This window comes from Aplidium turbinatum, chromosome 16, assembly GCF_918807975.1.
Source record: "Aplidium turbinatum chromosome 16, kaAplTurb1.1, whole genome shotgun sequence".
NCBI classification, from domain to species: domain Eukaryota; kingdom Metazoa; phylum Chordata; class Ascidiacea; order Aplousobranchia; family Polyclinidae; genus Aplidium; species Aplidium turbinatum.
In genome coordinates, this window is record NC_137487.1 from 1859516 (window position 1) to 1875219 (window position 15704).

The following is a 15704-nucleotide window of genomic DNA, read 5'->3' on the forward strand; positions in this document are numbered from 1 at the left end:
TGTTTGTCAACAATGCAACCTCATTTCAGTCGTATGTGTTGGTATAAACAAGCACATCCATCGCATTAAAACGTAAAAAAAATTTTTCAAGGCAACTTTTCTTCTCTTGTCAGTGTGCCGCAAGCGTTTCATAATTTTTCTAGTGTGCCACAAGCTGAAAAAGTTTGGGAACCACTGGTTTAAGCGCATAGTCAATTTGTCAAGCTTTTTTATGCGCTTAAACGGTATATGCGCTTAACCGTTTACATTGTTTGACAGTATCCTATACGTCAATACCGAACGTTTATCTAACGCAAAAGCGTAAAAACAGACCGCTGGACTTTTTCGATGAACGAAGGCATTGAGCCTTAATACGTAACCCGGAGTGTTAGGAGATTTACAGAATATTCTAGAATAGTACTGTACAACCGAATTCCAAATAACGGTACTACTTTGTTTGGCTGTTGGTCAGCGAAGTGTGACGCAGCAACAACTGTTCACGCGCGTTCCTCGTGGCTTTCGGGTAGCTGCCCGTGATCACCCAACCGTAACGAATTCGCTTCAGCGAGCAAGAAAGAAAATTCACTAATCATGCGATTTAGATTTTCCTTAGTCTTGTGGTTCTACAGTTCGTACTGCGACGTAATGATACTTGTTTATGATGTAACAATCCATAAATGAAATGTGGTCTTGTGATTCATACAGCACTGTACTCAAATCATAGAAGAGAAGGCCTTTTTTCGTGCGGTTTTACTTTATTGTTTAAATCATGTAGGCGCTAACTGTCTGTCTTGAGGTGTTATCTTGAGCAACTTTGCTTTGCCAAAGGAAATATGCGGTTAAGTGATAAAAGTCTACAAATTTATCAAGAATTCCTAGTCGCTTAGCCGATTTATGCGATTAATCATTATGCGACTAACCGTTGAATTTTCTTCACAAGTGAATGGGAATGGTTTGGGATTATGCAATGCTATGCTCTAAAGCGATTTATGCTCTTAACCGATATGCGACTAGCCGATTTCGACTGTATATATATATATTTTCGCAGTGCTTATTGAAGCAAAACACGGATGACAGTTTTGAAAAATGTATTTTTTCTTAAAGCTGTATTCACGTAATTGTTTGTTGTGTCGTAGTTTCAACTCGATAAAGTTTACTAAAATCGAATTCATGTTTGAAGTCACAAAAAATCTAACGGACGGTTGGATAACTCATGAAATGAGAATAAACATTCAACCTTGCATTCGATTTTTCGCTACCATGCGTTTTGACTTTCAAGTTTCGCCTCACGCACAGGAAGAAAAGCAGTGTGTGAGTTATCAACAAGAATGTTTGTATGAGATCGTACTAACATGAAGTCTAGTGTGTGACTTTTTACAGGAGTTGGGTCATTGATCAATTGTTTCAATCCAAATGTAGATGAAATATTGTTAAATTGCACAACATCCACTAAACCAGGGCTACTCAACTAGCGGACCGCGGTCCAAATCCGGTCCTTCTGGGTGTTGAAGGTGGACCTCGGGCTTCTGGAAGAATAACCTCATTGCCACCATTTTAGGGCCTCTTTAAACAGATTTCCATTAGGGAAAAGCAATTCTTTTGTGATTATCCAAGGAGCTGGGAGCTTTGCCCCCAGACTCCCCCAACGCTTTGCCATCTTCTCAGATGTGCGATCCACTCAGCTAGCCTACAATACAAATACATTTTTTCCTTTTTTATTTCTTTGTTTGTGTCAGAAACAAAAATCCAAGTCGTGTTTCAGTGTTCGTAGGCTTACTGGTTGTTTAATTTTCGTGGTTGCGTATGAAATATTTACCGGACCGCAAAAATATTCAACTTGTCAAAATGGACCTTTGCTAACATGTTGAGTAGCCCTGCACTAAACCAATATTATCAAGATGCAAATTTATTCCTCCAGTAACAATAATTTCATTATAACATAAAGACAATTGTCCCAAATAGTTGGACCACTTATTAAAAAATATGTTTGTTTTAAATCCATTCTTTATGGAGAGAGAAGGTCGATAAATTATACATATTAATACTGGAATATTACCATGCTTTGAAATACATTCCATATGTTCAAGCTGGGAAAACTGATAGCTAGCTAAAGTTTTATTCTTGTCGAGTTTGGCAGAGACATTGTACAAGAAACCTACACCACCACCACGCTTTCCTTGAGATCTGGGAACATGCAAAATGTAATAACCTTTAGCAGTGATGTTACTTAACACATGAGCTTCAATTGAACTTCTTAACCAAGTTTCAGGCACACACATCAATTTTGGAGTCAAAAATAAAGTCAGTTAAGGAGAGATTTATTTTTGATTAATCTTACATTTTTAAACATCCAATAATTAAGGAGGAATGAAACTTGCTAGAAGTGGGAAAATGTTGTACTATAATAAGATGAATTAAGTTCAAGTTATTTTAATGAAAAGTTATAAGCCTACTAGATGACTTTGTGTACACAACTGAAATTGGTCTTCTGAAACACTTTCCTGCTTTCTTTCATCTCCTGGTTAGCTTAATCCTGTTGATTTTCAATTTTAATAACTCATTCCAAGCTGTTTTCTCAAAACTGTACTTTCCAATTGATAGATTTTTTTACTTTTTACAAACCGCATCCTGAATAAGTGTTCTGCTGCTTTCTTGATTTTAATAATCCAGGTTCAAGGTCTGTTGCAGCCGTAAGATGGAGCAAAACAGAAGCCAAAAGAATGATAATCCATAGAATGTTTCAGAGCAGCTTCATAAACTTTAAAATTTTAAAGCACACTGCAACTATTTAATTCCTTAAACCCTATTCAATAGTTTGGTATTATTGGCGTTTTTAATGCCAAATTCGAGAAAAATGGCGTTTTTTTTGCCACGAATCAAAGTTGCGTTTAACTCCTTACTTATCCTTTGGTATTTAGATAGTTAGCCTACATAAACCTAATGAATTAAATTTTGGTATGTTTGTTAACTACAGTATTTGTCTTTTGTAGCCGTGCAATCGTGCATTGACCTCCAGTCAAATTTTAAGCTTTTAAGGTTTCGCCGCTTTTTCCCATTCATTGTTGTGCTAGTATATCTGATAAAAAATAAAATTATATATATTATATGATAGTAATACTAAGATCTAGTTTTTATGCATTAATGTGTTACAGATTATTTTTACTTGATTACCTGTGAGTTATTCTAGCATTGTGAAATATATTATAATTCTAGCCGATGCATTGTGTAATGAGTATTGCTGCCAATGGTTGTTAAAATGACACAATCGGATAACTCAGTGAATGTACGCAGCCCTCCCATGGATAACTCTAATCCTGGTGTTCACCAGGTAATAAATTTTAGTTTCTAAAGTTCTTTTGTTTTAACGTGTCATGCACAGCTGAATCCACAGTATTTTTGAGAATTACATTCATTTGTGTTGCAAAGCTTTTTATAACCAACAATCCAACATTACATATAGCTCATTTATAACACTGTCAGGCCTCTAAGCTCCCGGTGGCTATGGCCACCAAAAAGTTGTTAAATGGCCACTGAATTGTGATGAATAATTGGATGAATTAATGTGATGTTTGTCAATATTTTTTTCAGACTTCACTCTTCCAAGACGGGCCGTCAAACAGCACTATGCAGTCTTACTCCAGTTACGCCTCCAGAATTCGTGACATGGTGCGGCAACTTCATTATCTTGTCAAAGACAACCAAGATTTAAAGAAATCCATCAAGTACAGTGAAATGACCAATGTTGCTGTTTTTAACAATGTTCACAATCTGTCTTGTCTCATAATTTCATGAATGGCTTAAATATGTCACTATCCTGGGTATTTCTTCCACGAGAACTTGAGTTACCATAACTCAGTTCTTTCAATGTATCTTTAAATCATTATGAGTTAATTTAAGACGAAGTTATTGGCCAACAAAACTTAACAAACAGTTTGCACATTGAGTGTGATTCAGTAGAATTTGTTCATTTAATTGGTCAATTTACTTGGACAATCGATCTATTTCCAGGCCTGCATAGTCAAGTCCAACCAAAATGAAATACTATGCTAAGTCTATGTCACCATTTTAAGAGCGTCTTCGAGTATGGGTCTGCTACTATTCGGCGAGTCCGATTCGGCGAGTCCGATTCGACTAGTCCGATTCGGCGAGTTCCCTATTCGGCGAGAGCCCTTTTCGGCGAGTGCCCTATTCGGCGAGTTTTTGAAATTTTTAAAAGGAAATTATCGGGTACCGTAGCCTAATTATAATTGCCGTTTTTACATCGTTTTAACGTCGCTAAACGTTGAAATCGTGCAGAAAGGAATAAAAATAAAATGTTTGAACTATTAAATTAAAATTCGTCATGTCAGTTCAGTTGTTTTTATTTCTGACCATCATATGAAAAACAATACACGTCAACATAACAAAGGTAGAAGCGACAAAACGCGAACGTTAAAACGTGCTTGAATTCGTCATGTCAGTTCAGTTGTTTTTCTTTCTGATCATGATATCAAAAACAATATACGTCAACATAGCAAAGGTGTAGAAAAAGGTAGAAGCGACAAAACGCGAACGTTAAAACGTGCTTGTGACCGAAGTAAGTTGTTGAGTTGAAAGAAATTTGGCACGGTCGCAACACTTTCAGAAAAATTTAAGATATGAAGGAAAAATTAAACAAAGAAAATGTTACAAAAAAAAATTAAAATAGATCATGTTTATGTCTATAAGTTAGTAGTTTTGAATAGTTAAAATAACTAGTTTGGACCAACAAATGTGTGGCCTACAGCTTGGATTGAAAGGAAATTATCGGGTACCGTAGCCTAGTTATCCCGACCAGCAAAAAATTGTTTCAAGAACACAGTTCATTTTTACATTGTAGTAACAGAATGAAAAGGCTAAACAAATGTGTGGCCTATCGTGTTAACGTCGCTAAACGTTGAAATCGTGTAGAAAAGGGAGCTTTTGCTGACTAGGATACTTTGAAACTGAGAAACATTCACAGAAGCCCTACGATTTGTTCCAAGAACCCAGTTAGCATAACATTTCATTTGTACATTGATTCAACGTCTGAATACATTATCTTAAAAATGCAACGTATCGTAGGGCTTCTGTGAATGTTACTCAGTTTCAACGTATCCCAGTCAGCAAAAGCACCCTTTTCTACACGATTTCAACGTTTAGCGACGTTAAAACGATATGCCACACATTTGGTTAGCCTTTTCATTCTGTTACTACAATGTAAAAATGAACTGTTAGGCTAACTGGGTTCTTGGAACAAATTTTTGCTGGTCGGGATAACTAGGCTACGGTACGGTAGCCTACCCGATAATTTCCTTTCAACCTAAGCTGTAGGAGTGTAGGTCACACATTTGTTGATCCAAACTAATCATTTTAACCATAGGCGCTTAAGCCGTGGGGGCCAGGCCCCCACGCATATTTCCGCGTGGGAGCAACTTTTTATGTGGCATTGACACATAAAACAATAGATGAACTAGCGATCGGCAGCAGGAAAACATTTGCAAACCGCAACAGCTTCGCAGTAAATAATCACTAGAACGAGTAGCGATGCTACAATCCCACCCCAGACAAAAAAATCTGTCATTTTTACGTTGATTTAACGTCTGCAGACGTTGAATCAATGTAAAAATGACTGATTTTGCTGCCTGTGACATAGTGAAAATCTACCATTTTGCGTCGATTCAATGTCATCAGATGTTGAATGCACCCAAAAACAACATAATTTGCTACGTTGACGCAGCGTGCATTTAACTTAATGCGCTTGCAAACAGCCTCGCTGTCGCTTTCGAAAGTCGAAACCTCTGCCGAGAATTGTCGCGGCAGTGAATCGGTTGCTGTGAAAATGAACTTGAAGTCTCGGCCCGAGGTTACCACTAACCAACGTAACAAGGGCTGGTACAAACCGCACTGCCCACAGTCGCACAAGCGGCATAATCAACACAACAACGGACTCGCGCAAACTGCATGGCGCACACACGTCCGTTGCCATAGAAACCCGATCAAAGGCGGGGAATATGCGCATCTTTTGTTTCATCTGCAACACGAAAACGGGCGTATTACAGCGAATTGAAACTTGAAAGCTGGTCAGCCATAAGTTGCGATATTGTAGTGAAAAGGGAGCAATGTCAAGTCGAAAACTTAATCAAACGTCTCTATGTAACTATTTTTCAAGGGCTGTTTACGGATGTCAGCAACTTTTAAATTTATTAAAGGTGACGTGCTGTTGAATTGATGTAAACATGAATGATTTTGCTTTCAACAGGTATATTTTCAAGCATATGATCAAGTTAGTATTTTCATTTCATTTACAGTATACCTTTTAGTAAACCTTTTCGTCTCTTGTTTCATGCTAATAAATCTAGTTCGTTGCTAAACTTTATGTTGCGCTTAGCTTAAAAAGTCGCAGTTCATCAACCGCTAGCCAACGCAGACGCATAGCATGTGTTTTGGTCGAGCTTTGTTTATAATAATTAACGGTAGGTCGAACGTAGCGATAACTCCGAGTGTGGCAATAAAAGCAATCTTAGTGTGACGACATAATTACGTCATTCATCTGCGTGACATTTCGCTGAATTTACGTTGCTGCTGATGAAACACGCTTTCGCTCCCACGGCCAAAAAAGTAGTTAGGCGCCTATGATTTTAACTATTCAAAAGTACTAACTTATAGACATAAACATTATTTTTTTTGTAACATTTTCTTTGTTTTATTTTTCCTTCATATCTTAAATTTTTTGAAGGTGATGCAACCTTGCCAAATTTCTTTCAACTCAATAACATACTTCGGTCACAAGCACGTTTTAACGTTCGCGTTTTGTCGCTTCTACCTTTTTCTACACCTTTGCTATGTTGACGTGAATTGTTTTTGATATCATGATCAGAAAGAAAAACAACTGAACTGACATGACGAATTCAAGCACGTTTTAACGTTCGCGTTTTGTCGCTTATACTTTTGCTATGTTAACGTGTATTGTTTTTGATATGATGGTCAAAAATAAAAATAACTGAACTGACATGACGAATTCAAGCACGTTTTAACGTTCGCGTTTTGTCACTTCTACCTTTGCTATGTTGACGTGTATTGTTTTTGATATGATGGTCAAAAATAGAAATAACTGAACTGACATGACGAATTTTAATTTAATAGTTCAAACATTTTATTTTTATTCCTTTCTGCACGATTTCAACGTTTAGCGACGTTAAAACGATGTAAAAACGGCAATTGCAATTAGGCTACGGTACCCGATAATTTCCTTTTAAAAATTTCAAAAACTCGCCGAATAGGGCACTCGCCGAAAAAGGCTTTCGCCGAATAGGGAACTCGCCGAATCGGACTAGTCAAATCGGACTCGCCGAATCGGACTCGCCGAAACGGGCCATTCCGTTCGAGTATAGCCTAGTCACAGTGGTTCTCAACCTCTCCAGGGCACGGCCTGTTTTCACACCAGTACAAATATTTGCGGACTCAAATAAGGTAGCCTTCATATGAGTTACAAAAAATAAAGTAGGCTAGTCTTATCAACACCACTGTAAATTCAACAGGACTTGCTGATTTATTTTCCACAAGCACTGCAAATTTCAATAACCTTCCTTTTGAAACTGTTTTACAATTTCGATCAAATCAAGAATTAACCTATGGCTTACAATACGGGTTTGATACCGTCTTACGCTTAAAGTTGGTTGAGATATATGTACAGGCCTCGAAATATCCGGCGGTCATGGCGGACATGACCTCCGGAATGACCTCGAATGTCTGCCGAAGCCGACTCATTGGTCGGTCATAAATGACCGCCGCAAAATTCTTGACAAAAATAGAGCTAATGTAGCAAAAATATATTTTAAATTTGAATTGTTACAATTGTTTGTTTAACGCGAACAAATACGGAGCTGAAACAATAATAGTACAAGCAATTGCTTTAAAGATCACATTAGAGTGGCGTGGTGAACGAGCTGATGGCAAAAGTAGCCATTTTTACATCATTTCAACGCCTTGCAATGTTGCCTTGAAATAAAGTTGTCTGAACTTTTCCGCAGGATATGTATTCTAATTTTAACGATGGGGATTATTGCGTTACATTGATCGTTTGTTAAAAAGAAACGTCACAGAGAAGCAAGTCTCAGCTGGGTTTCGCATGTGCTTAGGCGAATGTGGCGATCTTATTCACGCTGATACTGATAGAAATAGAGCTGGAAATTTACGACCCCGAGCCGGCAGTGATCGCTTGGCACAACGATTCTATAACGCGAAAACCACGAAATAAGTGATCGTAGTTGCTTTTGTAGTAAGGAAATTTGGATTGTTGTTTTCAATTGTGTTTATTGCGTCCTTACACGACTGTCATTAACGCACTGACTTATTTGCAAGCAATCTGCTCCAGTATACTTCAGGGTCGGTTAATTCAGCCATCAACCATTGCAGAGTTATTCTGTTGTAGAAAGTCTTCTTCTACAAACACGACTACACACAATACTGTAGTCAGTCTTCGAAATTAGCCTCGGCAATCGGCAATTGCCGAGGCAGATACATGAATGGCGCATTAGCGTCGGCAATAAAAATGCCGAGGCCACACGAGCGGTTGTAAGGTTAGGGTTGGACATTCCTCCCAGTCATTATGCCACAGCCATAGATTTTTTCCTTAGTCAACACTCTGATGGAGCTCTGCGAAAGAGGCGTGTGAATGGGTATCAAAGCATGAAAGCCGCAAAACGTGGACGCTTGCGAACGGCGAAGACTGTAAATTTACAGCCAAGCGATGAGCCTGTTGATGTGTCTGATGACGCGACAACCTCATCCTCCGATACAGCAGCTGATGATTTCAATTCTGACAGCTAGTTCTTTATCAAATTGACTTTGTGTTGCTCGCAGTTGTGCCAAAATTATGTTAGTGTACTGTATACGTAAATCGAGGCAATCTTCTCGCAGGGAGCTGTTATTCAATACAATTCAATTTATTTTTCTTCGTCAGAATGCAAAAGAAATGATATTGTGAAGAAAAAAATACAGCTACAAAACCAACAAAAGGAAAAGGTGGCAAAACCTTAATGGTTTAAAAGACGTGCACGAAAAGATTTAATATTGCGGTATATGCATCGATAAATATAGTTAAGCACGGCCACCATTAATTTGTTACCGGTACCTGGTTGCGCAATTAACGTTATTTTATAATAATTCAACGTCACTAGATGTCGAATTAATGTAAAACAAACGTAAATTTCTTGTTGGGCATTGTTGTTACACAATATAACCAGCCTGGAAAGTTAAATCGATTTGTGCTGACTTGAACGTTGAATCAACCCAAAATTAACTTTCTCCCCCCCCCCCCCCCCGTTAGTTGTTTAACGTGAATTACTGTAACAGCGTGCGTAATCGCGTTGCTCGCTTTATCGCTACTTTTGGTATTATTACATCACAACAAATTAAACAGTGCGGTCGTGATAGACAACTCTAGTATATTTTTCGCTTCTCGTTTTACATGTTTTGGTACAATTTTTTTTGTAATAAACGTTTACAGCAATTGCCGAGGCAATTTCAACTTTTGCCGTTTGGCCTCGGCAACGTTTTTGCCGAAGTAAAAATATGCTAATTTTGAAGACTGTAGTGTGATTTTGTGCAAAATCTACATGCAAAAAATATGTCCGGTTGAGATATTAAATGTCCGCTAAAAGGGCCAGTCTGGTAGGACATGCTTGACCGCCGGAAAAAAATACAAATTTCGAGGCCTGTATGTATATATATTGTAAAACAATGAAAACTATTAATACTACAAAAAGTGCTCAATGCCAAGCAAAAAGGCAAAGCAGAGCGAATTAAATCAAATGTAGTTATTACTATCTGAAGCCTTTACAAATTGTTTCACCTAACGGATCATCAGAAGGTCTGCAAAAAACATGTAAACAGTAAAGAATCGATAATTCTGAAAAGATATTAAATATTACAACTGTAAATTAATCTGCCAAAAAAAATCTCTAAACCTGTACTTCCTGAGGAGATATTAAATATTACAACTGTAATTTAATCTGCAAAAAACCTCTAAACCTGAATTCCTGAAAAGATATTACTGTAAATATTATAACCGTAATCCAATCTGTAGAAAAAAAACTCCAGAATTACTAAGGACAGCCTCCATCCGCCACGATAAAGTTTCAATCAATTTGTCCCAATGGAAACCAAGCAACAATGATGGCAACATCTATGACATCACAAAGAAGCAAAATGCTTGTTATGATCGGCGAATCCTGTAGTAATCTGAACAGAATGAACAAAAATTGTTTTTAAACCTGTAAAAATTAAATGAGTTTTACAACCTGTAAAAATGAAATGAAATTCAATTTTTTCAAAATTATAACCTGTAAAAATCCCAAGAAATTGTGATGATGTAACCTGTAGTGTCCTGAACAAATGAAATAAAATCTGTTTATAAACCTGTAAAAATTAAATGAGATTTATAGCCTGTAAAAATCAAATGAACTGTTAAAAACCTGTGAAAATCAAAAGGAATTTATTTTATTTTGAAGTACTTGAGTTTAAATTTGTTTCTATGACGACATTTGCCGACCAGTTCCGAACGCTTGTTCAAAAGGTGGCCACTATCAGCCTTCAGAATGGCCAGCTTTTCAGCCAAACATAGGCCACAATTGTTACGACCACCACCACTATAAGGCCGAGCACAGCTGTGGATGGACCAAGTTATTTTAGGATCAACACCCTTGTCCTTAAGGTCCCAAACTGCCTTAGATAGTTCGGTACTGTTACGTTTAGACCTATCCATGAAGGTACATTTATGGTTGGAAAAACGTTTTTTAAAAGTAGTTTCGCAACAACCAATGTAATTAAGAACCTTCGGGCTGTTATCAATGGTAGCTTTGTAAACAATGGCCTTCTGCAAGCATTGCCCATTCAAAGGACATTCTGGCCTCACCCTACAATTGCAACCAGGCTGCGATGGTATATTATCAGCCTGCAATATTGCTTTATTGTGGGAGGATATGACGCTTGCAACATTCGGAGTACAACTGTAGCTCAGCTTAATAGTATTACGGTTGAATATTTTGTGCAATCTATGATGGGGTGGAAAGTGTATGGAAACAAGTTTGAAAAATTCCTTACCAATATTGCTATCAACCTGCAAGCTGAAAGGAGGGTTAAACCATAAAATTTTCCGGCTCCTTTTCCTAGATGTTCGTAAGTTATTAGCAGGGTTGTAGCAAACTCTCTCCGCAAAACCACTTTTCAAAAGGGCATCATTATAAACAGATGCGGTCTTATCAAATTCATTTTGGCCAAATGATGTGGCGGACAATCGCTTTGAAATCATAGTCGGGATTTGTCTCTTAATGTTGGGTGGGTGATTGGACTGGGCATGGATGTAAATTGGATCATTATTGGGTTTTCTATAAGGCCAGAATTTACCAGATAGCAAATTCAAAGTGACGTCAAGAAAATCAGTTTCAATTAGACCAGTATCCACAGTAATATTTAAGCCATGTTGTTTAAATAATTGAATGACATTCTTTCTCAAACGATCAATCTTAGGGCCGGATAAATTACGCAAAATAGCCAGACCATCATCACGATATAAGCCAAGCATGTCTCTGTCAACAATAGCAGAAAGTTCGTTCAAAAGAAACAAGCCGACCAACTCACAAATCTCAGCACCATCAAATGAGCCCATTGTAACGTCAAACAAACCATCTTTCTTAGCCCAAGTTTCACCACCATCAAAAAGCAACGATTTCCTAGCATGGAAAATTGTTTGTATGATACAATCGTCCAAATCCATAAATGGTTTGGCAAACTCAATTGCTTTACACAAAAGTTCCTCCGTAATGGATGGATAAAAATCAACAATGTCAAATTTCATAAAGGTGCATTGACGTTTAGATGGAATAGCCTTAAACCAGGATAACACAGAGTCTGTGTTTTTCCATTGATTCAGTCGTGATGCATTACGAATGGTTACGTTAATAGAGTCCAAGTATTGTTTACTTATACGGCCAATCTGGGACTTGGAAGGGTTAATCAACCTGCATTTAGGGTTCGATGTAAAATTTGGTTTATGATCTTTTAGCGTAATAAACGCTGGGTTGCTTGATACTTTTTCAACCCGATCATCAACCTTTAACGCCTTGGCAATCTTTTTAGCCTCAGTATTGATCGTGTCACTGATAGCAGGATTCACCTTTTTGTATTTTGCCGATACATTATCATTAAGCAATTTTTTATAATCCTGGGTTTTAACTTTGTATAAGTTAGTAGTTTTATCTGCTGATATCAACAGATCCGTAGAGTTAATAATATTCTTAATGTCATTAGTTAGTTTTCTCTGAAAAGAATTGTAAATGGGTTTGAACTTAATATTACGAACCATCTCGTATAAACCATTCTCAAATGGTATCAAAGCACCGTGCTGTGGAGGTGTTCTCTCAGTCGTAAAGCCAAAGTTATTAAAATGCTCAGACTGAGAAACATCCTGCTGGTTAAGATCGAAAAAATAGGCCTTCCAACGTAAACGTTTAATAAAATTTTTAATCTTACCTAACATCGTCTTCAAATATCGATCTTTACTTGGAATAGCAATGTTTTTTAAAGAATAACCGTAGTTAATCTTTTCCAAATTCATAATAACTGGATAGTAGCATCAAACGAAAGTGCTCAACTAGATCAGTGCTAGGAGCAATATTAAAACAATGAAAACTATTAATACTACAAAAAGTGCTCAATGCCAAGCAAAAAGGCAAAGCAGAGCGAATTAAATCAAATGTAGTTATTACTATCTGAAGCCTTTACAAATTGTTTCACCTAACGGATCATCAGAAGGTCTGCAAAAAACATGTAAACAGTAAAGAATCGATAATTCTGAAAAGATATTAAATATTACAACTGTAAATTAATCTGCCAAAAAAAATCTCTAAACCTGTACTTCCTGAGGAGATATTAAATATTACAACTGTAATTTAATCTGCAAAAAACCTCTAAACCTGAATTCCTGAAAAGATATTACTGTAAATATTATAACCGTAATCCAATCTGTAGAAAAAAAACTCCAGAATTACTAAGGACAGCCTCCATCCGCCACGATAAAGTTTCAATCAATTTGTCCCAATGGAAACCAAGCAACAATGATGGCAACATCTATGATGTTGCCATCATTGTTCATCATCATCATCAACATCTATGAGACATCAACAATGATGTCTCATAGATGTTGCCATCATTGTTGCTTGGTTTCCATTGGGACAAATTGATTGAAACTTTATCGTGGCGGATGGAGGCTGTCCTTAGTAATTCTGGAGTTTTTTTTCTACAGATTGGATTACGGTTATAATATTTACAGTAATATCTTTTCAGGAATTCAGGTTTAGAGGTTTTTTGCAGATTAAATTACAGTTGTAATATTTAATATCTCCTCAGGAAGTACAGGTTTAGAGATTTTTTTTGGCAGATTAATTTACAGTTGTAATATTTAATATCTTTTCAGAATTATCGATTCTTTACTGTTTACATGTTTTTTGCAGACCTTCTGATGATCCGTTAGGTGAAACAATTTGTAAAGGCTTCAGATAGTAATAACTACATTTGATTTAATTCGCTCTGCTTTGCCTTTTTGCTTGGCATTGAGCACTTTTTGTAGTATTAATAGTTTTCATTGTTTTAATATTGCTCCTAGCACTGATCTAGTTGAGCACTTTCGTTTGATGCTACTATCCAGTTATTATGAATTTGGAAAAGATTAACTACGGTTATTCTTTAAAAAACATTGCTATTCCAAGTAAAGATCGATATTTGAAGACGATGTTAGGTAAGATTAAAAATTTTATTAAACGTTTACGTTGGAAGGCCTATTTTTTCGATCTTAACCAGCAGGATGTTTCTCAGTCTGAGCATTTTAATAACTTTGGCTTTACGACTGAGAGAACACCTCCACAGCACGGTGCTTTGATACCATTTGAGAATGGTTTATACGAGATGGTTCGTAATATTAAGTTCAAACCCATTTACAATTCTTTTCAGAGAAAACTAACTAATGACATTAAGAATATTATTAACTCTACGGATCTGTTGATATCAGCAGATAAAACTACTAACTTATACAAAGTTAAAACCCAGGATTATAAAAAATTGCTTAATGATAATGTATCGGCAAAATACAAAAAGGTGAATCCTGCTATCAGTGACACGATCAATACTGAGGCTAAAAAGATTGCCAAGGCGTTAAAGGTTGATGATCGGGTTGAAAAAGTATCAAGCAACCCAGCGTTTATTACACTAAAAGATCATAAACCAAATTTTACATCGAACCCTAAATGCAGGTTGATTAACCCTTCCAAGTCCCAGATTGGCCGTATAAGTAAACAATACTTGGACTCTATTAACGTAACCATTCGTAATGCATCACGACTGAATCAATGGAAAAACACAGACTCTGTGTTATCCTGGTTTAAGGCTATTCCATCTAAACGTCAATGCACCTTTATGAAATTTGACATTGTTGATTTTTATCCATCCATTACGGAGGAACTTTTGTGTAAAGCAATTGAGTTTGCCAAACCATTTATGGATTTGGACGATTGTATCATACAAACAATTTTCCATGCTAGGAAATCGTTGCTTTTTGATGGTGGTGAAACTTGGGCTAAGAAAGATGGTTTGGTTGACGTTACAATGGGCTCATTTGATGGTGCTGAGATTTGTGAGTTGGTCGGCTTGTTTCTTTTGAACGAACTTTCTGCTATTGTTGACAGAGACATGCTTGGCTTATATCGTGATGATGGTCTGGCTATTTTGCGTAATTTATCCGGCCCTAAGATTGATCGTTTGAGAAAGAATGTCATTCAATTATTTAAACAACATGGCTTAAATATTACTGTGGATACTGGTCTAATTGAAACTGATTTTCTTGACGTCACTTTGAATTTGCTATCTGGTAAATTCTGGCCTTATAGAAAACCCAATAATGATCCAATTTACATCCATGCCCAGTCCAATCACCCACCCAACATTAAGAGACAAATCCCGACTATGATTTCAAAGCGATTGTCCGCCACATCATTTGGCCAAAATGAATTTGATAAGACCGCATCTGTTTATAACGATGCCCTTTTGAAAAGTGGTTTTGCGGAGAGAGTTTGCTACAACCCTGCTAATAACTTACGAACATCTAGGAAAAGGAGCCGGAAAATTTTATGGTTTAACCCTCCTTTCAGCTTGCAGGTTGATAGCAATATTGGTAAGGAATTTTTCAAACTTGTTTCCATACACTTTCCACCCCATCATAGATTGCACAAAATATTCAACCGTAATACTATTAAGCTGAGCTACAGTTGTACTCCGAATGTTGCAAGCGTCATATCCTCCCACAATAAAGCAATATTGCAGGCTGATAATATACCATCGCAGCCTGGTTGCAATTGTAGGGTGAGGCCAGAATGTCCTTTGAATGGGCAATGCTTGCAGAAGGCCATTGTTTACAAAGCTACCATTGATAACAGCCCGAAGGTTCTTAATTACATTGGTTGTTGCGAAACTACTTTTAAAAAACGTTTTTCCAACCATAAATGTACCTTCATGGATAGGTCTAAACGTAACAGTACCGAACTATCTAAGGCAGTTTGGGACCTTAAGGACAAGGGTGTTGATCCTAAAATAACTTGGTCCATCCACAGCTGTGCTCGGCCTTATAGTGGTGGTGGTCGTAACAATTGTGGCCTATGTTTGGCTGAAAAGCTGGC

At 37.1% G+C, this 15704-nt stretch overlaps 1 protein-coding gene across 1 annotated transcript in view; it reads left to right on the forward strand.

Moving 5' to 3' along the window:
- The first annotated feature begins 3136 nt into the window (after window positions 1-3136).
- LOC145785564 (uncharacterized) overlaps window positions 3137-15704 on the forward strand; it is a 28781-nt gene continuing 16213 nt past the window's right edge. The window contains exons 1-2 of the mRNA XM_082597223.1: window positions 3137-3307; window positions 3568-3701. Coding sequence (XP_082453349.1) covers window positions 3224-3307; window positions 3568-3701 — 218 coding nt within the window. The 5' untranslated portion in view covers window positions 3137-3223. The remainder of the gene's footprint in view (window positions 3308-3567; window positions 3702-15704) is intronic.